A 23,703-nucleotide genomic window follows, 5' to 3' on the forward strand; every position below is an offset into this window, starting at 1 on the left:
TTCGAGCGACAAGTAAGCACTACCAGAGATGGATCTATCGATCGAGAAAGGAGAAAATTGACGACCGTACCAATTGCTCCACCTCCGAATAACAGCACCTTCGGAGAAGTCACTTGATACTCGCACCACCTTGTCATTGTTTAAGAGAATGCCAAAAACTGAAATCCTCCGTGGTATCAAAGCAAATGAGTTGCTATTGAAAAGCCGAAGTGCCCGTTCAAGGGGGTTCGGGGAGGAAAGAAACCAAGCTGGGTAAGGAGGTCAAGAGGTTTAGCAATCGGCAGAACCCAAAGTTTTCTGTATATTGAATACCCAATCGCAGAAGTTGTGCGTGACGCGGCTTTTCTAGTGAGTAGCGAGGTATTGTACCTTCTTTTGCCATCGCAGGTTGACATTGGACCCACAACTCGGATTCTTTTCCGGTGCCCTGTATTTCTGTCCCTCAATAGATAAGCTGATGGCCTGATCCTCCTATTCTGGGCAGCGTCGTTATTTTCAGCCTGAGGATTGACAGGAAATACTCGTTCTTCTACTGCTGGCCAAGGATTCGTATCAAGAATATCATCCTAAGTATCGGACTGACGACTCCGCATAGGGACAAGACAAAAACAACATTCCAACAAGCAAAAGAAATCCTGATGATCAGGGAACGAGCTATCCAATATGTCTGAAAACTTCAGTGAGGTCGATGCCGAACGGTATCAGCGATTTTCGCCCCTCCGCAAGGTCATTATTGTCGCTGTGCTGTCTTTCTGTGCAGCTTTGTCACCTATGTCCTCAGCATCGATATTACCCGCGATACCGGAAGTTGCTGAGACCTATAGGACTACTGGTAGCATTATCAATGCTAGTAATGTGGTATCTCTCGCCTTCATGGGGATTTCGGCTCCTTTCTGGGGGTCCTTCAGTCAAATATGGGGCCGTCGTCCGGTTTGAAGCCCCCCAAACTTATATCTTCTGACCTAGAGAGGCTTACAATAGCTATCAGATCTTTCTTGTTACCGCTTTTCTATTCTTTGCTTTTAGTGTTGGCACAGCGTTGGCTCCCAACCTTCCTGCGTACTATATCTTTCGCCTTCTCACTGCTTTCCAAGGCACATCGTTTCTGGTAGTGGGTATTTCCGCTGTCGGGGACGTCTATGAGCCTCGAGCCCGTGCAACAGCCCTGGGTTGGTTCTTGTAGGGCAACATGATCGGTCCTGCATTCGGCCCTTTCATTGGAATGTGCTTTGATTTTCTTTGGCCAGAACTTTCGTATTGAAAACAGATAGACTAACCACACCACATGACAGGGAGTTATAGCCACCTTTTGCTCGTGGCGTGCAATCTTTTGGCTTCAGTCCGCCATGGGGGGTTGTTGGCTTTCTATCGGTGCTTGTTCTCCTACCTGAATCGTACCCACACCTCTCCCAATCAAATCTGACCGGGAAGCCTCCATGGATGAAAGCGAAGATTCTCTGGCTTCGAGTGAATTCGTTGCGCGTCTGTGCGCTCTTGATTTCCTATCCCAATCTGCTCCTCACGGCTCTAGCTACCAGCGCACTCGTCTGGAACCAATATTCTCTTCTGACGCCTATTCGATACGTACTCAACCCACAATTTCATCTTACCACTCCACTTCAGTCTGGGCTTTTGTATATTGCACCGGGAGGTGGCTATCTCCTTGGTACTATGGGCGGTCGCTGCGCAGACTACATGGTGAGGAAGTGGATCAATAAGCGTAGCGGTGTGCGCGTTCCAGAAGGTAGGCTCAAGTCATGCCTCCCTTTCATGATCATGATCATTCCGGCGTGTGTGCTCATCTATGGCTGGACGGTCGAAAAGCGCCTAGGCGGGATCGCTGTTCCGATTGTGGTCATGATTCTACAAGGAGTCGCACAGCTGCTTTCCCTACCCAGTTTGAACACATATTGTCTGGATGTCATGCAACCAAAAGGGCGCAGCGCGGAGGCCGTGGCTGGTAATTATTGCTACAGTACGTGTTTGCTGCTGTCGGGTCCGGGGTCGTCCTCCCCGCTGTGGAAGCCATCGGGGTAGGATGGTTTAGCACGATTAGTGCGTTCTTCCTTCTTGCTTCGGGCCTCAGTGTTTGAACCACGTCCACAATCGGGGTCAAGTGGCGTGAAAGGACCGATGCAAAGAAGTGGGTTTTTCCGAAGCTCAGGAATTGAAGCCCACTCGGAGTTCACAATCCGGGCTCGTAACTAGACGAAAAAGAGACTTAGAATGAACGGACTGGGTGACTCAGCGGACAATAAGGTTCCTCTTTCGGTAAGAGTCAGATATTATGGGGCTCTATTGCAGATCTAGTCCGGACTATGTCTCATTTTGAGCAAAGCAAGTGCTCCTCTAGGGTAAAGTATTTAGTTCTTCACATCTCACGTCGAACCGAGGGGATTTCCGGCATGGGCTGCAATCTATCACGGTGCCTGTCAGTCTCAAGACCCATTATTCTTTCCCTATACATATTGGAAGTTTTTTAGGCAAATTGCATAGGACCCATCAAAGCGAATCTGAAAGTAGCTCGACGTGACAATGATTCATATTTCCAATGTATTTTTGATCAATTAGATCTGCATATAGGTGTGTAAGCAAGAAACTTTTGTGAAAATGTCCATTTTGTCCGTATTCTACTAGATATGGCCAATCTTTATTTTGGGGGAGAAGCTCGAATTTCCATGTAATAAGACACTACTCATCACAAACTGCCAAAATACCGTACTGATTGTTCAGTATAATCAGAATTGACTCGTATCGCTGAATGTGCTCTGAGCTTATCATATTTTGAAATTCCACCTTATCCCTTAGCTGGACCTTGTCTCTGGTCTAAAATGAAGCATCTCCATTTAAGCCAAGTCTGGACGAGATGTAATCCACAAGCAACCATACAAACCCACTAAATGTCAGTGAGCATTCCTCCCCTGTCTTAACTCTATAGTGTCTCTTTTTCTTCTATACCCATGGGTAAAAAGGGGTTCGACAAATACTTCTTTCCCTGGTCAGATCTTGCTCCTATACCTCTGCGACAACCATCAAAGCAGATAGTGAGACGCCACTTGGGATTTATCTGCTGGTCAATGAATACTTATGATGGCTTTGCGTTCGGTCTGGCTTTTCTTCTGTCTTCTTGTCCTTTCGCCTCTCACTGCAGCCGACGACACAGCATGTAATCCAACAAAAAAGTCATGCCCAGCCGACCCTGCCCTCGGCACGGAGCACGTATGGCATTTCAACTCGACCCTGGATAGCGACTTATGGGACATGCAAGCCGGAAAACCCACGTATACCAAAGACGGCGCAGACTTCTCCATTGCCAGCAAAGGATATTCAATTCTTTTGGTGTCCAACTTCTACATCTTCTTTGGCGTAATGGAGGCGCATGTCAAAATGGCAAAGGGTGCGGGTATAATCAGCAGCGTTATTCTCCAGTCCGATGACCTGGATGAGATCGATTGGGAATGGGTGGGATATAACACGAGCTCCGTGCAATCAGATTTCTTTTGCAAGGGCAATACAGCAACAAGTGATCGTGGCGCATTCCATGCCGTCGACAACGCCGATACCGAATACCACAATTACACCTCTTACTGGGCTCAAGATCGGCTTGAATGGTGGATCGATGGAAGTTTGGTGCGGACTGTGAACTTCTCGGATCCACTGGCTGCTTATGGGAAGAATTATCCGCAGTCGCCCTGCCAGGTGAAAGTCAGTGTCTGGCCAGTGGGGATGGAAGGACAGTCGCAAGGAAATATCGAATGGGGTGGTGGCCTTGTGGACTAGTCGCAGACACCGTTCACGATGAGTGTACAGAAGATCCGGGTGCAAGATTTTCAAGCGGGAAAAGAATATACGTATTCTGATCAAACTGGTTCTTACGAGAGTATCAAGGTTATCAGGTACGTGCAAGCTTTATTGGTCTGAGAATTTGTGATATTGGCTTATTAGTACAGTACTAACAAGCGCTTTAAGTCCAAATACAAATTCCACTGCTGTCAAAAACATCAACAAATCGCCGCCGCAGAGTCTGTCAGATAAATGGAATCATCTATCCAAGGGCACTCACATTGGGATCTTTATTGCTGCTGCTGCATCAATCGTTATATCGCTAAGCGCTGTCGGCTCTGGTGTGCCAGGCAGCGACGGAAGGGTCGTCTACAACGAGCCCTTGAGGATTCTCACCGGGCTGAAGAGCTCCAAGCAATGGAAGATTATCAGAAATGGGGTCAAACAACGTGGAGACAGGAGAGCTACCGTCGAATGAAGTAGCATGTTTGCTTCACCCGGACTTGAAAAGCTGCTAGAATCGTCTTTTATTGTTGACTTGGATTCATAGACGAATAAGATATACTTTGAGAGAGCCCATGATACCTTCCGCCATATGCTTTCAGCTCTTATATGCAAGAATCACTGTATGCATTTTGTCTCAGTGGCCCATGGATTCGAGTCAAGGCGGAGCCCTCCAGCCCTTGCCTTGGTGTTAAAGGGGCGGAATCTTCAAGTGACCTGCTGAGATTTCTTTGAGACCTCTGCAATACCGATGGGAACTTTTATTTTTCACATCCGAAAGATTTCAGCAGAATGCGTTCTCCGAGTCGACTGAGTTCAGGGATGAATTGTGGGACAAACGCTATTTTCCCATCAAAATGGTCAGGGGTATCCCGGTTTAAGTGCTCCTCGATGACTATGGAAATCTTTATGATTAAAATGACGTCCTCGAAGTCACTGGCATCAGAAGTTTGGGAAAGAACTTTGCAGAATAGGTTAAAGCTAGCTTGCATGAAATATGACAAGCAGAACCTGTTGGCAACTTAATTAGTGTTTCCTTCTACTCAATGTTTCAAGGATCGGGAAAAGCACGTTGGGATGGGTTCACAAAAGAAACTCACAGTAGGTTCTGGGACCCAAGGTTGAATCCAGAGTTAAGAAAACTTCCCAGGAGATTGCGACTGGCAGTGACTGTTATCCCGAGTCTAGAGGTAGCACTATGTGTGTTCTAATTCTGTTTCCATGATGGGCAGCGGGTACTTGTTTGATGAATCATGATCATACAATAATGATATTGTAAGTGAAATATTGAACACCTGATGCTACGAAGACTTTCGTCAGTTCCGAGGTACATTGTAAATGAAGGCCGGTAATCTGCAGGAATTGAGAGCCTCCACTGCTCGAGAGAATGATCAATATTCCGAATGATTCTCAAAACCTCTGCCTGGCCTGGATGCACGGAATCTCGTGAATATAAAATGCTGTATGTCTGAGATTGGATCACAGCTAGACGCAGATATGTGCAGACGTATGACCCGGGTAGAGGGTCACCTTTGCAATGAGATGATTTTACTGATGATCTAGCTGGTGATGTTCCATCCTCGTAGACAACATCGCACCGGGTGTCTGGAAGTGAGTGGGGGAGACCAGTGGCCAGACTGAACCCTTTATCACAGATATAAGCAATCCAATAAAGATGCCGTGCGTGATAGTCAGCTTGAGTTGGGTTCTTATGGACCTTATTTGTTGTGAGATGCGCCCCAAGAAAGAAAATGTGATCCGCGAAAGCTGATAAAAAGTACTTGATGTCTTCGATTTTCCCAGTAAGCGCTTGGGTACATAGACACAGTAGATATCGTCAATATGCTGATGGACAAGAATTTGAAAAGAACCATAACAGAAATATGCATGCTATTAAGAGGGTTGATAAGGTAGAACTCACCAGCAGAAGAAGAGTCTGTAGTCCAAGAGGGCGGTCCTTTGAGAACAGCCGGCACAAGACACAGAGCGTTTTTATAATAACGTTTACCGCTCTGAAAGTCAGAAGGGTCACATGTATTTGATACTAGATTCAAGGCAAGCAGTGCAAATATACACGCCTTTGCCTTGTTTGAAACGTCACATACCCTAGGCCCAGATCCTTGATATGCAGTGCTGACTGTTTCCCAGAACAGTGGCAAGTCCAGGATGGGGAAAAATTGTCCGAAGATAGACCTCTGGTAGCTTGCCAGCTGGCGGTAGACAAAGGTCTTGTCTGGTAGGCATGAGTCCTGTGAGCCGATTGCATTCCAAGATAGAGGGTTTTCTGTATGGCGAGTCTGTGGGAATGGTAGCAAAGAAATGTCTTCGCCAGTGATACTTTTGATCCAGGCTTTGCTATGTTCAGACAGCACATGCGTGCCATCAAAAGTGCAAATGTTGCCTAGATGGCTTTCAATATTTTGGTCACAAGATTTCAATTCCACGCGATCTACTTCCATATCGGGCTGAGCCTTAGAGACTGAAGTGTATTGAACAGAAGAAGGGCTATATGCGTGGCTCGAGTTTCCTATATCCTCATTAGATTAGACAGTATTTATTAGAACTGGACAACATACTAGGCCTAGGCACCAAATCATGTTGGGTGGAGATGACTGGGACTCTGGAACCAAAAGGTCAGCCCATTGTGCGGATATCAGACCGTTACCTCTTTTGTTGAACAGATTTAATTATCAAGACGAGAGTGTTTATAGTAACTAAGTGCAGGGAATACCTTCATGATGACTGCACCAATCGCATCTCGGCTTTGCGTTGTCACAACGATCTGGCCTATTGATTAGGGTCTAATCTCACTCAGAAAAGATGGGTTTAGCCGAAACTATGTACCTTTCTCACGAAGCAAGCATCACGTGAATGGCGTTTATGTCTCTTACGAGGTCTGAGTCTGAAGGTATGAGTGTTCGGTAATGGCTGGCGACCCATTGCCCTGATTGCCACACGATTTTGAAATCTTCAGAGTGATGCCATCGATCTTCCGTTTTCCTTGTCTCATTCGGACTCGGATTCGGAAAAATTGTTCGGTTGTAGGAATGCATAGAAAGACCCATAATAATTTATTCTGAACGATCTCATCTCGAACTGTACCCACATACCTTACCCTTTTAGGCAACTAAAGGCCGCTTAGTAAGAGAGGCTAACTATTTTTGTCTTTACTGTACTATAAGCCCTCTGACCACATTGCTCTCCACTTTGTACGCGAGCTATAGTGATTCTGCATGGTACCTTGGTTTGGCTTTGTTACGCCTTGGTATATAGCCGCTAAAGTCAAACTGGGGCAGTGGGGAGAAGATTCATGTGGCCAGAGGGTATTGTGACGCCTTTTACTGGGTAGTTAGTAGGACGTGGTTACTTACCCATTGAATCTTGTAGGAAGGAGCCTACTACTTTGATCCAGTTACGATTAGCTTGGCTCCTAACTGGCCATCAGTTTATTTGTTTACACTTGCAAGGTAGGAAATTTCAACTACTTCAATGTTTCATATTCTGGATTTTTTGGCGACGAGGCAAATCAAATCTGCAGACAATGATGATACGTTTCTACACAGCTTCGGCTCTAGCTTCAACCTTCTCCTTGGCACTTGGTCAATCTTATACCTCTTGCGATCCATTAGTAAAGACCTGCCCAGCCGACCCTAGGTCCACTGAATCTCAATTTCAATATGATTTCACGTCAAGTTCGGATCTCCAGAAGTGGAACACAGCATCCGGCACCATAATCTCGGGTAGTAATGGTGCGGAGTTTACGATCAACGAAAAGGGTGATGCTCCAACCATTGAAACCAACTTTTACATCTTCTTCGGTGAAGTTGAGGTTGAAATGAAAGCTGCCCCAGGAACTGGGATTGTAAGCGCTGTCATCTTGGAATCTGATGATCTTGACGAGATTGACTGGGTAAGCAAGTTTTGTCACCGTGGGAATACTACGCAATACTGAATCAATTCTTTTTTTTGAAGGAAGCGTTCGGCGGCTTTACTGATTCGCTTCAAACGGACTACTTTGGGAAGGGCGATAGCGGTTCTTATGGTCGATGGACTTGGGCGCCTGTCTCTAACCCGCAGAGCCAATTCCACAAGTACAAATGGATCTGGACCCAGGAGAGTCTTGGTTGATTGATGGAAAGACTGTCCGCACGCTGACCTACGAGGAAGCGGTTCACGGTACTCGCTATCCTCAGTCGCTCATGCGGGCTCGGATTGGAAACTGGGCAGGCGGCGATCCGGACAACAATCCTGGCACGGTTGAATGGGCTGGGGGGCAGACAGATTTCTCGCAGGGTCCATTCACTATGTATGTGAAGTCTGTGAGCATATTCAATTACAACCCTACTGTGTCTTATTCCTACAATGGCGATTCGGGCTCCATGCAAGATATTGAAATCTACGGCGCTACATCCACCAGCACCATTGTACCTGGTGAGCATGGCGGTTCCGGTATTCGTGGCACTGGTGTCTCAAATCCGTCATCCTTCTGGCCGTTCCCAAATCTCAGTCCTGCTACAGCCAGCCCTGGGCTGATGGACTCCATCACACGGTGTCTTTTTGTCCTTTTGTGGTTGTGGTATATCTGAAAGTCGGGCTTAGAAGGAATACCTGAATTGAATTGTGCATGCTAATATCGAATTGTTTGAATGAAGCGGTATTTCTGGGGAATACTAATGCAAAATCGTACTCGATGTCTTTATTTGTCGTTTCAAGATAATCCCACGGCACGACACAGCAATTGTGGCTTTTGCTGGTCTCAAAGCGGAAAACCCAACCCACAAGGAGGATTCTCCTTGCACTAAAATCCGTTGCGCGTTCGGCGTTCGAACAGCACACAGTGTGAGTAGTTTAGCTGAAAGAAGATAAATCCCGCTACGGTTAAACCAAGGCTAGAAGGCGGGGTTCGGCTAAAGTGGAAAGTTATAGTTATCTCCAAGCTGATCGGTCTGTGATGATGTAATCGGAATATGAAAGTACGACATTCAACAAGGGAGAAAAACGTACATCAACGAGAAACAAGTCATCCGAACACCTGTGACACGGTGCCTTGAAGACTGGTGGCGATCGAGTTCAGCAGATTCGTCTTTTGGTAGTGAAACTTCAACCATAAAAATGCTCCAGCGGCTTTCGCTCTGAGTATCTTTCTTGGAAACAAATATTCTCATAAGGCTGTCTGCACAGAAGGCTTTCAACCCGCAAAATCAATTCGATATGGCTACTTCTACAACAACTTCACTCAACCCCACTATCAAGTTGCGCGTTCATGATATCGTGTCTGATGTGAGTAGCTTTCTAGGAAACAAAGTTCTTGAAAAGGAGGATATGCTGACCGGCCGTTTCAGTCTCCCGAATGGTTGAGGCGGTATAAAGAAAAGGGTTGGACCGTTGTTCCTGAAGCCATACCCAGAGAGAAGGCTCTTGCATATGCTGAAAAGGGCTATGAATGGCTCGAAAGCTGGGATTTGGGATTCGATCGCAATGACCCTTCAACGCGTAAATCCGAAAACCTTCCCTTTAGCCTCCGTGGGGGTCTTTACAATAGGTGAGTTAGGTTTATCAGACTGGATCGCCTTCAAATCAATTGACAACCTCGAAGATACGGCATTGGACATGAGCAATTTGTTTGGGACCTGAAGTCCGAGCCCAGTCTCATTGAGAAGTGGGCACAGCTTTATGGTACTAACGAACTGCTTTGCTCATTTGGTATGTGGTTCACATTCAATCTAAAACATTGTTTCGGAGACTAACCTAAACACCACCCAGACGGGGTGAACCTCTCTATTCCCGAGAAAGAGCGCCCCAAGACCGACTCTCTATTCGCTCCATGGGCACACGTGGATCAATCTGCTCACAGTCCAGAATTTGAATGTGTTCAGGGAATACTGAACTTGCTACCCAATGGAAGCGAAGATGGTGGATTAATGGTCCTGGATGGATCAAATAAGCATTACGCAGAAATGTGGCAGCGTTTTGACCATTTGAAACCGGAAGGTGGTTGGAATAAGCATGCATTCCAACTGGTGCCTGAAGAGATGTGTACTTGGCTGGAATCAAAAGGATGCAAGTGGGTGAAGATTTGTGCTCAGCCAGGTGATCTTCTTCTTTGGGATTCGGTATGATACAACACTTGAATCCATTATATCGAGCCCTGCTAATCATTCATAGCGTACCATTCACTACGGTGCTCCTCCATCTTCCACCAATGATCGATTTGCTGCATGTAAGCTCAATGCCTAGCAGACCGGACACGGTGTCATCAGATACTAACAGCTTCTGAAGATGTTTGTTACAAACCAGTATCTGCAGTTACAGATGAAGCAAAAGAAGCTCGAGTTGGGGCATATGCATCTCGATCGAATACCACACATGACCCGGCAATCTTCCGCGTGCCGGAACGCCTTCCTCCAAAAGAGCACCGTTCTTACGAAATTGCGATCAGAAGGCCTATTCCGAACCCCAAGCTCTCAAAGAAGGGTAGACAATTAGTTGGCCTGGACCCTTACTAGAGGGCAGAGATTTACTACATACACATACGTCACTGTCGGGGTCCAGGAAACTCTAGACTGTTATTCACATTACAAAATTTAAGGTCGAAACTTTTATGAGCCATGTTTGCCTTTTTCGGCCAAAACTCTGCAATTCTATTTGTCTATACATGCTAGGTTATCTGGAAAAATGTGGAACATGAAAATAAGAAGAAAAAAGTGAGAGAGGGGGGGGGGAAAGAAAACCTACTGGCCGAGCCATTAGTAGTATCGGTGCCCAGAGGACGAAGAACAATGCATTGCACAAGATACAAAGTAACAAGTCGCTCACAAAATGATTAACCTTCTCAAGCCAAGCCACTTACAGGCACCGACTGCTCTCTGCCTCAACATTGGAGATATCGCATTCAGTTAACAGAATAGGAGAGAATCCTACTTCTCATCCCCAGTAGTATTGTATCTCGACGGCCTTCTTTCATTCCAAACCCGACTGACAGCGTTTGCCTCCAGGCCAATCATACCATGTTTCCCGGGCTTTCCTCGAAGATGAACAAAGGCTATGAGAGCATTATCACCAGAGGTAAGAGACAGCCGTCTTCGAGACAGATAGAGAAAGACATCAAAACTGCGGTGAAAAGAGTAACTATACCGAAGCCTCTCCTCACTAAACCATAATCCAAGCCCTACCTAACTACCGACATAACTGGTACATACATAACAATGGGTAAACACTCCTCCCCAGGTCAGGCACGACAGACAAACCAACACCATCCAACCATCCATCTAACCTATGACCTCATCCACCAGCGAAAAAAAAGTGGGTAAAGACATCACATTCAAGTTTCCCGCAAATCTACTCAGACTCGACTGACCCACTTACTAGATAACCGGGGATTGTGGATAGGGGAGAGGAACCGAAAAGGGAACTTAAAGCACAGTGCCCAGTACGGAGTACAGTACATCATTCGTAGTAGCCCACCAGTCATCCTACGGCCCCAACAAGCAACGCCAACGCCAACGTTCCTTCACTGATCCGGTCAATCCCCGGTCTACTCCGTAAGGCCAAGACCATCTCTCTCTTCCTGACGATCATCACACGGAAAATGCCCGGCATGACCTAAATGGGATAAGCCGGGGCCAGAGAGCCAAGGAAGGCCAAGGGCGGGTGAACGAGTCAAGATCTGAAGCTTGACTGTGTGCCAATTCTACCAGGGGAGGATTTGCGGACGGATACTGAGAATCTGGGTCTGTATACGGAGTATATACAGGGTATACTCAGGTACACCGCACACAAAGGTATGACTTATTAGGGAAGGAGAGGGGGAGGGGAGGGGAAGCGGTGTATTAGTTTAACTAATTAGTTCTTGTTGCTTATTGCTCGCTCTGATTCTTGCAGGATATGAGATCATTCAATCTGCTTGCCGAAGCATGTGAAATTTCAATTAGGAAAACAAGGCTGAATGGATTACGGGGTGCGTCTTGCGTACTCACTACTCCCCCATAATATAATATGTAATATGTGATATGTATGGACTATGGAGTAGGTACACAATAGGTGTGGACTGTCACGTTCGGAATGACTTCTTTAGGACAGCAGAGTTGATTATGTGTTATGTCATGTATTCTCATTTAGTTAGGTCTGATGAAATGAAAGAGAATGACAATACCCTCACTGATGGAAGCAGTAATGCATCAAGGACATCATCGGAATACTTTCCCCTCCTCCCAGATGAAAGACCCAAAAAAAATAAAAATAAAAAATTATAAAAAATTGGAAAAACCCGGGATGATCGGAAGGGGGAAGCCGCCGGAGTAAAGTGGACACTGGACAGGCAGGGCTGGGGTTGGATTTTGGAGAAAAAGGAAATTAAATCATCAGAAAATCAAAAAGACCAAAACTGTAAATCGTGAGGGACTGCTGAAGATCGACACGCGCGACGGATGGAATTGTTGGCTTTAGAGGACTGGAGGGACTGGAGGAGGGGGGCCCTACCAACTTGCCCAACCTTGATTTGTGACGGTTTTCGTGCCTTCTCCATTTTCGATTCTCCATTCTCCAGTCTTCTCCATATAATGGGGGAGGGGAAAGCCGAAAAACGCCTGCTGCGTACGGAACGGAGTATGAACTGTGAACGTTTACTAAATAAACAGGTCGGAAAACCTGCTTTTTTTCCCTGGTTCTCTGGTTCATTTCCCTCCTCCCTTTTCTCTGCGTGCTACTTGACGAACCCCCAAAAATGACAAGGGTTGTTTCTTCAGCCGACTCTGTAGTCAGCACAAGGATAAGCACAGTTAGGGTTACCGAGAAAGTAAAAATTAAGGCTCGGGTGTTGAGGGGGAATTCGGACGGTGGTGAAATTTCGTCACAGTTGGAATCCGCGAAGGAATCCAAGCCGAATGGAACCCACCGATCGGCTGGGCCTTGCCGAAGGTGCCGCTTTGGGTCCGGCTCAGTTTCATCTGAAGAACCCCCAGGCAACTCTGCCGAACTCTTTTCACTTCTTAAAAAGTGGCAGGCCTCTGGTTCTCTGGCTTGGTTTTGGAATCTTTATTTTCTGGTTTATTTTCTTTTCTTGAATGTCCTTTTTTCTTTCCCCTTCTTTTCTTTATTTCTCGACCGGTCCTCGTGGACAGTGCACAACGTGAAGGAGGGGTTGACTCCGCTTTCATTCCAATTGCAACGTCTTGCTGCCTCATGTTTAATCGCTATCATTATCGAATGCTCCGTCGCTGATGCTCCCGATTTGCTACTAGCTTACTGACTTCTGTCACTTGATCTGAACCCAAAAGAAGATACATTCAAGCAAGAAAAGAACATCAATAACAAACAGATCAAGATGCAACGAGGGTGAGATTATCAAAGAAAAACATTATTTCACCAGTCTGACATGGTGTACATGAGTGTGGTATCTGAGAACAATAACCGGGGGGGGAAAAAAAAGAGAAACAAAAGAAAAGGTTAAAAATCATGGTGGTATCATGGAAGACACGGCGGTTCCTCAGACAGCCCGTCTGGCGGGGTTTGTCGCTCGGAATCCCGGCTCAACTGGTCAGAGCAGTCACTGCCAATGGAATGACTCTTTCATCATGGTCATATTTCGATCATGTTTCCCCGCTCAAGACTGCGGGAGGGGGTGCAGCGGGGTCTTGAGATATCCTTCAAGTAACCTGCATGACCTGGTGATGCTCGTCAAACACCACAGGTGTGGGGGTTCCCTCTCAAAGGGACCCAATCTGTTTGACGAGTACATCAGTGCTGGACTCAATCCGAGTTTTCAGCGGAGATAACAGAAGTCCAGAGCCGTGTGATGCTTTCACGGAACTTCAACGTCTCCGGCGCCCTCATTCCAGCCCCATTCTCGGAGCAGTTGGTTGACCCGGTACTCCGTTGCCCAGCCAAGCTCGGTCTCGATGCCGCGCAGCAATTGCAACGTCGTCCGTCGCTCGGCAGGCTCGGTGAGACACTGACCACTGACGAACAGTGGCTGGAGAGAGTTGATCCGGACGGCGCCACTTGGACGACCCATCGAGATGCCTACAATTTCGCGGCTGTGAAACCGAATTTCGCTCTCGATCGAACGATATGAGTTGAGCCTGTTGGTAATGGTGCTCCGTCTACTGGTTGACTCGTGGGGTTTGTTGATGAGAAGCAGAATCCGAGCCATATGGTAGTGTTGCATGGCAGATGCGCAAACCGGAATGCTGTGCCATATCTCACAGAGAGACGAGAGGTCATTACCGGTTGCGCTGTCCTTTGCACGTGATTGAAGCCTTGCACAAGGTCGGAACGTATGCGGAAGCCCGTTATACCATACATCAAGCTCGGTCTCCAGACGGTACCACCGCTCCAGCAGAACCTGCTGCGATATTGCCAAGGGCCCCGAATCAACGGAGCCGTTGTCCAAATGCAAGTGGTCCCCGGCACTGATATAGTTGACGATCTTAGACAGGATCCAGATGAGTCCATTACCGACGATGTCCTCCTTCATGGCCTCGTCGCCTTCCGGATACCCAGCCGTAGTGGCATTAGTGAGCCGCACAAAGCCCATGTTATCGATTTGAAGGCCCGCCTCAGTCCACAACACTAAGTCCTCGGTGTTCAACCTCGTCTGACACTCGTTGATGACTAGCCGATACTGGTTAACCCTTTGCAATACCGAATACTCGCCGTTAGACACTTACAAGCAGCTAGATAATCCTGCCGAGCGAAATTCCAGAATGTCGCTTTTCGGGCCCTGGAGAGTCCCGGTCTCTTCGGAGGTGGGAAAGCCGTCTCTCCCGGTGACGGACGCTGTTCAAGTGGCATCATTCCGACTTCGGCCACATCCAGCAGTGACTTGACACCACTCAGATGCCGACTCCAGGCTGGCCCGGTCGCATCCAGCAGTTCATATACAGACAGGATGGCCGTGGCGGCTAGGATCTCGTCCGAGTGAACGCCGTTAGACAGGCGACTTTCCGTGTAACGCCGTCGACGCTTGCGAGGATTGTCACCGTTCTCACACAGCTCAGCAGCCTGCCATTGCCCAAAGGCCTCGGGAGTGCTTAGCGGCGCCGGGCCCTTATCCGGCTGAAGCTCTTTCATCAAAAGCTGGATGGCCTTTTCGTAATATTTGGCTCCATACCAACCCCAGTCTACGGCACTTTCATCGGGCCACGAATCCAGCGAAGCTTGGATAGAGACGGCATCTCCGGTGGAGGATCCAAACTTCCTGATGCGGCCTAGTTGCTTCGCGGAATATGCACACGCTGCGTATTTAAGCAACGGATTCGTCAGAGCCCTGACAGGAATATAAGATGCGAAATACGTTCCCAGGTCGAACAAATCCATCCTAACATTATCAGTCAGTTTGCTATGAAGGGGACGAGGAAAAGACACATCTACTCACCAGAGTCCTGGTGCTTCGGAGAAATTTCTTAATAGAAAGGCGATCTCGTGCTCGGTCTCCACCGGCATGTCCGACCGCTGTTCAACCGGTTTGCCGCCTCTTGACACGAGGGACCTGGACGTCAACGACGAACCTCTACGCTCAGGTGCATGCTGGATCGTCGGATCAACCGGCGGCGAGTGTGACTGAGAAGAGGGATTCAGAAGGAAGTTGATGTTATTATTAGTATTATTATTGCTGGAGGCGATCGAGATGGGAGGGGAAGCGAGAGGGGGTATCGTGCTGCGTGGAGGGTTCGGAGAAGGTCCCGACGAGATGGAGGTGGTCGAAACAGTGTTGAAGGCCGAGCCGCCGTCGGTCGCCGTCAAAGCCTGTTGTTGTTCAACACTGAAGGGAGGATACGAAAGGCGATCATGAACAGCCGCCGTGGAAAGGGTTTCGAGGCCGTGAGATTCCCCGTCCGACGGGGAGGGATGATGAGAATTCCAGTGTCGAGTCTGCGAATTGGCGGCCAGAATAGCAGCTTCGGACTCGCCTAGCGCGGCCTCGAGATCATCGGCATACGGATCTGAATTGTCGACGAAGATAACTACATCGAAACCGAAGGTTAGACCGGTCTGCTTGATGATGAACGACGATGGAAACCACACCGCCTCTGTATGGACACCCGCCACCTGTCTCACAACACAGGAACAGGTAGGTGGAAGTGTAGAGGGGAGGACTACCATGCTTCGGAATATCCAACCACACGCTATCCTTATCGAACGTATTCTTGTACGAGTAGAATCCCTTGAGATTACCACGACCAGGCGAAGGGTCGTCCAAGTTCTTGTTCATCGATGCATTTTGTTGATGGCGGAAGACGATGCCTTCGCTGGGCCGACACTCTCTACCACCTTTGCGACATTGCGAACATTCGGGCTTCTGCTCGTCACCTAAAGCGAGACGGGCGCATTTAGTCCGGAACCTCTTCTGAATATCAAGACGGGGAAGACACCGTACATTTGAGTTTGCGAGTGCGGCACGTCAAGCTGTGATAAATAAGACACAAAGCCCAAGAAGTCAGCTCACTCGTATTGTCTGGAAGGTAGGTGATGAACACCGCCGAAGCGACGGGAAAGGTAGGGAGGGAGGAGAGCTGTGCTGTAGCTGTGTGGATCTTTTTCCGACGAATTTATTTATTTGGGTGATAGATATCAATTCAACCCATGTAGTAAACAGAACGTACCAGCCTGTGCGAGATCGCATACCGGATGGTATCGACGACGATTGAGGTGCAGCATCCGAAGAGACGGTTGGTGGGCCAATAATAAGAATATAAGCCGGGGGAGAGAAAGCTGGAGAGTCAAGGCGCAAAGACTAGCCCCGAATCGACAGTAGTGCGAGGGCCTCCGGACATGGATCGATAGTCGATACCAAGACTCTGGGGGGGGGGAGGGGGTAAGGGAAGGGAAGTCAAGGGGAGGGGGGGGGGGGGTGTAGGTTGAATTGAAAGGGGGAAGGTTAGGAGCAGAGAGAGAGAGGGAAAAGAAGATTCGATGACAAGAATCCCCATGCACGACTTAGGCAAGGACGACAGGAGAGCATTCGAAAATTTTCTTTTTAATTTCTATTACTATTGTTTTTCTCCCCAGCGACTTGGCACCGAAGGGACACCGGGACACAGTCACACTACTAACACTAAGGAAGAAGGGCAAAAGCGGGGATTTTTGCACCGCCGGTCGGGGAAGCGGATCATCCTTTGTCCGCCACGCTCTCTCCTTGCGGGGAAAAATCCGGTCGGGGTTGGGGCTGGAGCCGGTCATGGGACTCAGTCGCCCAGTGCTTATCAATTCTGGTTGCTCATTTCTTTCTTTCTCTCTTTCCTTGTCCTCATCTTGTTTTGTTCTCCAGCCTTTCCCCGGTCACTTGGTCCGGATTCCTAGATGGAGAACCTCAGGACCTCAGGACACATTTTTTCTTACGTTTCCTGACCGCCGTCTTCAGTCCCAGTCTCCGGAATATGCCCGATTCTGCCCGCTAGCTTAACCGCTCCCATGACCAATTCGCCCATTTAGTTGTTTTTACATTGGGTCTGTCTCCAACCATCTAACCAGACCCCCGGCCCCCCCTCCATCATCAGACATGAACACTGATCAAGCCAACTTTTCACACACAAATAACACAGCCCACAAGGCGCAAGCTCCCTGGGGCGTAAACATGACTTCATCGTTAATCTGTGGCGAGCATCCGGCCGAATCAGCATCGTGCAATGTCTGGCTCTTTTAATTAGGTAACTCACCTCAGCCTCCTTTCACCCAATCATGGTCTCTCTGGTCACCCAACACCCTGAGATCCACTTTAGCCATGCGTTTGGATCTTTGAAGGCCTCTCTCTCCCCTCTCATCTCTCTCCGGAGTACGGAGTACGGAGTATGGACGGGGTCAGTCAGCCCAGTTCAGCCCAGTAAGCATCTGATCCATGAGGATTTCGTAGGGGTCTGATCCTTCCGGGTTACAATCAGGCTTTTGAAGCTCTTATTTCCTAAAGTGGCGCACTCCTCAAAGCTTGGATCGCTTGATATGACACATAAATGATACAGTGGACACAAGAGCTCTAGTTAGCTCCGCTAGAACTGGTTTTTCTAGTTACTAACATGCATTATTGTCATTACCGCGATCTCGCGCGGGTTATGTACATGCCCACCTGGTAACGCCACCCTCCTCGGCACAAAGCATCGAAGGATGAAGGAAACAGTGTCATCCAGGTCGGAGACTATAGTACATGGGGAAATAATCAACAACAAAATGATTCACTGACAAAGGACCGGATGTGGGCAAGGAGATATTAACACGTCCCTGGCCAACTCTAAGGACTGGATGGAAGAGCATAGAAACAGCAGAGAAAAAAAAAATGAAAAAGACATGAAAAAGCCAGCAATGATGGTATATCTCCTGAGAAATTAACGGTCAATCAACCGAAGGCCAAAATGCAAAGGCAAAGATAAGTGAAATAGAAAAAAAAAAAGGGGGGGGTTCAAGAATTAAATAAGGGTATAAAATGATGTGCTTCCCAAGAACGCCGTTCTGAGAGGTATCAAACAGAAAGAATAAAAGGAAATGGATCATTCTTTTAAATTGAACCAAGTGGATCATCACGAAAGATGTCCAAAGCTTAGATTGCTGGCGTGCCTGGGTTGCGTTGTTGCAACGTATTGAAGAGGTACTCGGGAGGCAGCCGTGTCATGTTCGATGGTCGATCGGTGCCGACCGTTTGCGGGGCCTGCATGTAGCCTTGACGGCGGCGCTGGATCTTATTGAAGATGACTCCGGCAATGACGATGAGGAAAACGCAGCCAAGCGCAAGGCAGAACGATATCAAAACAACAATGCCGTTCGGACGGTGTTTTCCTGTCGTGAATAATCAGTACTCATGGGTCTCATAGATCAAGGTATCAGGAAGAGGCAAGCCCCGAGATAAAACTTACCTTCACTAGTATATGGATTGGTCTTTTCGTAGAAAATCTTGGACATGCTGCCCGGTCGGCCATCAGACCCGGTTGTAAGGATGAACGGAGTCAAGACAGTTCCGTTGAAAAGCGCTGCCGACGCATTGCCAAAGTTCGGGATCATCAGTTGTCCAGTAATCAGGAGAATTAGATCCTTGTTCAACAGATTGACGCTGTCATGCTTTTGTGTCAAGGGGATGACCTCGAGACCCTGAATAGAAGTTCCTTGGTCAAAGATGTCGGCAGTAAATTGAAACTCAGATCCGTCATAGTTGGCCAGGAAGCTGGACCCGTTTTTGGATTGACCTGCCAGCCAAAAGGTGGACACGTCTTTGCTGGCTGGAGAGAAGGCGGTTACCGTTCCTGAGATATCCGAAGAAGAGGCCCCTTCAAAAGCGGACCATTCTGCCTTTTTCTGGTTGTATGTGGCCACAGCTGAACTATTGCCATCGACAATCAAATCTCCGACGGCCATCAACTTGTGGTTGTTCATCCATGTGAGGGCTATAGCGCTACCACCAAGGCTTGCTCCGAGTCTGTTCCACTGAGACTCAGATGGGTCGTACATACACACGGCCGCGCAAGGAAGAGCACCAGCATTGACAAAGTTACCTCCGACGTAAACCTCGCTCGATCCCGGACGTGGAGCGATAGCATTGACGGTAACATCCTCTCCGGTGAACTGCAGTGGTTGTTTTTGCGCATAAGTTCCGTTTTCGAGGTCATACACGACAAGCCCGTTCAAGACCGAATCTCTAACAGTCCCGGTCACGTTTCCACCGGCGTACAGCCAATCTTCGGAAACGGCAAGCGCCAACACAGTGGAGTTGCGATCAATGCCTGCTCCGAGACCTGAGATAGTACCCTTAGTGCCATCGAGGATGGCGATATTCTGGACTTCAGATCCATTGTTGGACATTGTCGTGAAATGACCTCCCAGAATTGTGAGGTTACGGTCGGAGCTGGAGTCGTAAATACCAGTATGAGTGCTGCCACTAGAGTTGGTACTGGAAAGCAGAGGATCCAAATCTAGGCCACCATCATAAAGTAGAGACACGGCACCTGCGGCAGCAATGCCCGCCGAGGCAAGGTTACCAGCAAGAAGACTCGTGTTATCCACCCTTGCGAAAGCCGACAGTTGACCGGCAAATTCCATTTGGTTGTCATCAAGGTTTTGCAGCCAGTTCTTTCGCGAGGGCACCCACACAGCAAAGCCAGATACGTTTGTCGACGGGGTCTTGTCGAAGGCAAGCAATTGATCGAAATCTCCGCTAACGCCAATGATAGTCTCGTTGATTTCGGAAGAGACGTTCAGGGTAAGGGCAAGAACCTGCGAGACTGGGCCGTTGACACCGCCCCCTAGAGCTGACCAAGACTTGGAGCCAAAGGTGTAAGCTGCAACATGCTTGAGATGCTCGTTGCCGCCATCCGACGTATCGGTGAAGTTTCCTCCAACATAGAGAATGTTGTCGAGGGACGTCATCGAAGTTACCTCCGAATTCAAGCCGCCCTGTGGCAGTGACGTGGCATTCTTGTTCTTCTCAAAAAACATTACGTTGTCGACGTCAGAGCTGGAGAAGTTTCCACCGACGTAGACAGTGTTGTCATGGCTAACCAAGCTCTTGATCGAGGCGTCCTCGTCCAAGCTCAGGCCCGCTCGATTGACAGCGGAGTCGGTGAAGTTGGAGTTGGTGTCCTTTGACTCAGGATCAAAGTCATAAAGTCCATTCAATTCTCCGCTCAGACCACCAGAGGCATGAATCAGGTTGAATTTGACTCGGGATGCAACAATGGTGAGATCTCCCTGACCAGACTTCGGCGTCAAAGTTACACTGGGGCGGAACGAGCTGTCGCTGGCATCCACGCGGCCAGTGTAAAGTGTGTCGTACTTCTCGTAGTAATTGTTCTGATAGATGAGTTTTTCAATTGGCTTGTCATTCTTCGAGCGGGTTGAGACAGTAGCGGTGACATTGACGATACCACGGGAGTCGCACGTCCCGTCCTGAATGCACCCGGGGGTGTAAATAACAATCGAGTAGTTACCCGACCGTTTGATGTCGGGCTGGAATACGACGGAGGTGCTGTCAGCTGAAGAGTCGGTAACCTTCGCGGTTAAATAATCGGACTGGCTCTGATCGGATTCTGTGTGGGTCCAAGAGCCTTTCTGGGACGATCTCGATGGATACTTGATATCGGCACATGAGGGTTCGTTGAAGTCGCTCACAGCGTAAGCATAGATATCTTGAGAAATTAGCATACTCGCATAATCAAGTGTAAAGTCGGATCACCGGGAGACTCACCATCCTCATAGACTTGGATCCCATTGAGACCACCACCATCGCCATACCATTCCAAGACCTCGATCTGAATGCCGCGCATTCCAACGCCGTTCACGAAATGGAACTCACGATACTTCTCACTTGAGTTGCTCGAAAGCGGGCAGACTGAATCGCAATATTTCTTATCGTGGGAACCAGGCTCGGTATAGGTGAGGTTCATAATCCCGTTATCCGGAAGAGCTCGTAACAAGAACGACTTCGTACCGCGTCCTTCATAATGGGTGTTGTAAAGGCGAATTTTGGTAGGGTTGTATCCGAAACGCATGTTCGCCCGCCAGTAGCCGGGGGATCTGTCGGCGAGAAGCCATGTCTTTCCCTCGCCATCTTTGCCGCTTGTTTGACAGAGAATATTTCGAGGGTCGCTGAAGCCGCTTTTCGAAGAGGTCGCATCCGAAGTGATGGTGGCATTCTGTAGGTTGACAATTTGCTCGTTTTTCTTCGAGGAGGTAGAGTTCCCAATGCCATCGAACGAGCCACCAAAGATGATGTCTCCATCGTCGCCCTTCAGGATCGAGGACACGGGCCCATTGAACCCGCCAAAAGACAGACTCGACCAGCCCTTGTTGTCAACCCATGCGACGGCGTGTGACGTATTCTTGTACGTGAAATCCCCACCAACGTAGACACTGTCGGACTCCTGATCGCACAACAAAGCTGACACCGACCCGGAGAGCCCGGGTAGGGCCGTCACCACCTTCGTTTCGGGATCAAATAACGCGGCGCCTTGCGTCTCGACGTCTCCGAGGCTAGTGAAGTTGCCGCCCAGGAAAATTCCCTTCTGCGTTCCATCTTTCAGGGTGAACGGACACATCACACGAATATCCGCGTCCGCCACCGACAGCGTCGTAATAATTCCATTGGGGAGCGGCGTGAGGATGGATTGGGACCCTTCTTGCACAGAGGCCGTCACGGATTGTTCGGTGTAAGCGTAGATCGAGACCGCATCGAAATCTCCGGTAAGAGCGACTTTTCCCAAGGGCGTCAAATCCAGATCGGGTTCCGATACCGAGTTAAACGAGAGACCGTAGGCGGGTTCGAAGAGCGACCAAAGGTAGAGGGCGGCCGACAAGCCAGCCGTCGCAGGCCTAAACAGTGAGGGGATCCTCATTGTTCAGGATCGCGACGACGGGCCAAGGGGGTGGACGTTCAGTGGAGGTAAAATAGTGTCGAAAAAAATGAAGCTCTGATTCAGCTGAGTCCAAAGCCAGATTGGGATCAAATTATTGAAACGGTCGAACCCAGGGAGGGGGGAGATTCTTTTTAAAAGGAGTGCCGGTACCAATAAGAGCGACGCGGAGTGGGAAAAGGAGTGGCAGTGGAAAAGACACTGGTCAGAAAGGGAGAACAACAATGCGAAGATTAAAGATGGAATGAATGAATGGATAGCATCCGGCCAGAGGGAGCCAACAATGCAGGAATGGGCAGGTAAAAGAGAATTAACGAATGACTGGGTGAAGCTGGATGGGCCGAACGAGTGACATGGCAGGGGCTTGTTTGGTCGAGTCTGGAGCCTCTCGACGTTTTTCCGGATGGCATCGTTATTCTTAGCACGGGTGCTGCTGGGAGGTGGTGGTAATCTAGTATGGTACCAGCAGAATACCATCATACGCCCGCTGGGTGAGGTTCCACCAGTCCCGCCGTCGCAATTAAGGCCCCGGATATACCTTGATCCGATGCACAATACGCACCGTTACTCGCCAGCCGCGGTGGCCACCCATGGTCGACGGTGGAACCACAATGTCATTCATTCCGTCTGACAGTACGCAGTACCTCCTTTTACATACCAATGATACCGTCAGGTACCGGTACGGCCGGCCTGCATTCTCCTCTGTTGATTCACTTCATCTCCCAGCGAAAGCAGGTCGCATCAGACTCCATGTCTGGATTACCTACCATGCATATTCCATCTAAATGTACAGTACATATATGTCTGTCTGAATATATGTACTGTATGTACACTGAAGTTCTACCCACACAATTCCAACCTTTCGGCAAACGGGGGGCTGGAATGCTTCTACCCCTGGAGTCGACCTCGCAGAACTTCTTCGCCAAAGACCTTGCAGTGTGCATTTCATGTTCAGCTTTAAGATGGAGTCCCGATAGAGTTTCATGAGGAGACTTTCATTTCGGCTCCCATCCGATGGAATGGCTGGCTGCACGCATGATACCTAGCCACCGTTTATGCATGTATGTATGCAACTGCATAGATCAGGATCTACGTCGATCTGTGTGTAGCACGTATGTGCATGAGGGACTCCGTACAGAAGAACATCATCCATTGGCCATCACATCTTGGTTCTTGGCACTGCGACTCTGCCTACACCTGCACTTACTCCGGTAGATTCACGGTTTACTAGCGGTATATCGATGCTATACACCGTAGGCGCCCGTCGAGATGTGCCCGATGGCGAGAGATATAAATAGCACGCGTTTCACTCCTGATCGCGACTGAAACCTATCATACACTTACGGCATAGTAGGGCGCATGATGGTTTGTAAGTACACCTGATGCTGTCGTGATTACCATACTAGAATTATTGCTTCATGGCAATCAGTGGGCAAAGATGAGACCCAGCAGTGACATCACTCGTTATGATTCATCGACACAGCCACCAACGATCACCCCTTTTAAGGATGGAACACATCATGTTTGGAACGTTGAATCCGTCTCCTGATCGTCCGCTCGGTTGACAGCTCACAAAGAGGACATTTCCTAT

General features: G+C 48.6%; 6 protein-coding genes across 6 annotated transcripts; 3 read left to right on the top strand and 3 right to left on the bottom strand.

The window, feature by feature from the left end:
* Positions 1–1,440: 1,440 nt before the first annotated feature.
* KD926_008863 (putative extracellular glycosidase) lies at positions 1,441–4,261 on the top strand (the record flags this gene model as incomplete). Its single annotated transcript, XM_053094282.1, has 4 exons — positions 1,441–1,975; positions 3,194–3,705; positions 3,781–3,896; positions 3,970–4,261. The coding sequence occupies 4 exons, from the start codon at positions 1,441–1,443 to the stop codon at positions 4,259–4,261; spliced, it is 1,455 nt and encodes a 484-aa protein (XP_052960417.1).
* Positions 4,262–4,547: 286 nt separating this feature from the next.
* On the bottom strand, positions 4,548–6,796 carry KD926_008864 (uncharacterized protein; the record flags this gene model as incomplete). Its single annotated transcript, XM_053094293.1, has 6 exons — positions 4,548–4,797; positions 4,887–4,956; positions 5,708–5,798; positions 5,892–6,313; positions 6,363–6,406; positions 6,678–6,796. 6 exons carry the CDS (start codon positions 6,794–6,796, stop codon positions 4,548–4,550), a joined length of 996 nt encoding a protein of 331 aa, XP_052960418.1.
* A 531-nt stretch (positions 6,797–7,327) lies between these two features.
* Positions 7,328–8,372, top strand: KD926_008865 (concanavalin A-like lectin/glucanase; the record flags this gene model as incomplete). Its single annotated transcript, XM_053094304.1, has 2 exons — positions 7,328–7,696; positions 7,866–8,372. The coding sequence occupies 2 exons, from the start codon at positions 7,328–7,330 to the stop codon at positions 8,370–8,372; spliced, it is 876 nt and encodes a 291-aa protein (XP_052960419.1).
* A 625-nt stretch (positions 8,373–8,997) lies between these two features.
* KD926_008866 (uncharacterized protein) lies at positions 8,998–10,292 on the top strand (the record flags this gene model as incomplete). The annotated part of the gene is made up of 6 exons (XM_053094314.1): positions 8,998–9,066; positions 9,129–9,328; positions 9,383–9,489; positions 9,550–9,899; positions 9,952–10,006; positions 10,066–10,292. The coding sequence occupies 6 exons, from the start codon at positions 8,998–9,000 to the stop codon at positions 10,290–10,292; spliced, it is 1,008 nt and encodes a 335-aa protein (XP_052960420.1).
* A 3,293-nt stretch (positions 10,293–13,585) lies between these two features.
* KD926_008867 (uncharacterized protein) lies at positions 13,586–16,443 on the bottom strand (the record flags this gene model as incomplete). Its single annotated transcript, XM_053094325.1, has 5 exons — positions 13,586–14,397; positions 14,454–15,103; positions 15,161–15,749; positions 15,844–16,095; positions 16,389–16,443. The coding sequence occupies 5 exons, from the start codon at positions 16,441–16,443 to the stop codon at positions 13,586–13,588; spliced, it is 2,358 nt and encodes a 785-aa protein (XP_052960421.1).
* A 1,870-nt stretch (positions 16,444–18,313) lies between these two features.
* KD926_008868 (putative cellular morphogenesis protein (Rax2)) lies at positions 18,314–22,094 on the bottom strand (the record flags this gene model as incomplete). Its single annotated transcript, XM_053094336.1, has 3 exons — positions 18,314–18,549; positions 18,627–20,888; positions 20,948–22,094. The coding sequence occupies 3 exons, from the start codon at positions 22,092–22,094 to the stop codon at positions 18,314–18,316; spliced, it is 3,645 nt and encodes a 1,214-aa protein (XP_052960422.1).
* Positions 22,095–23,703: the final 1,609 nt, after the last annotated feature.

Source organism: Aspergillus affinis (assembly GCF_023601865.1).
Source record: "Aspergillus affinis strain CMG 70 chromosome Unknown NODE_5_length_567868_cov_86_340925, whole genome shotgun sequence".
Taxonomy (NCBI): Eukaryota; Fungi; Ascomycota; class Eurotiomycetes; order Eurotiales; family Aspergillaceae; genus Aspergillus; species Aspergillus affinis.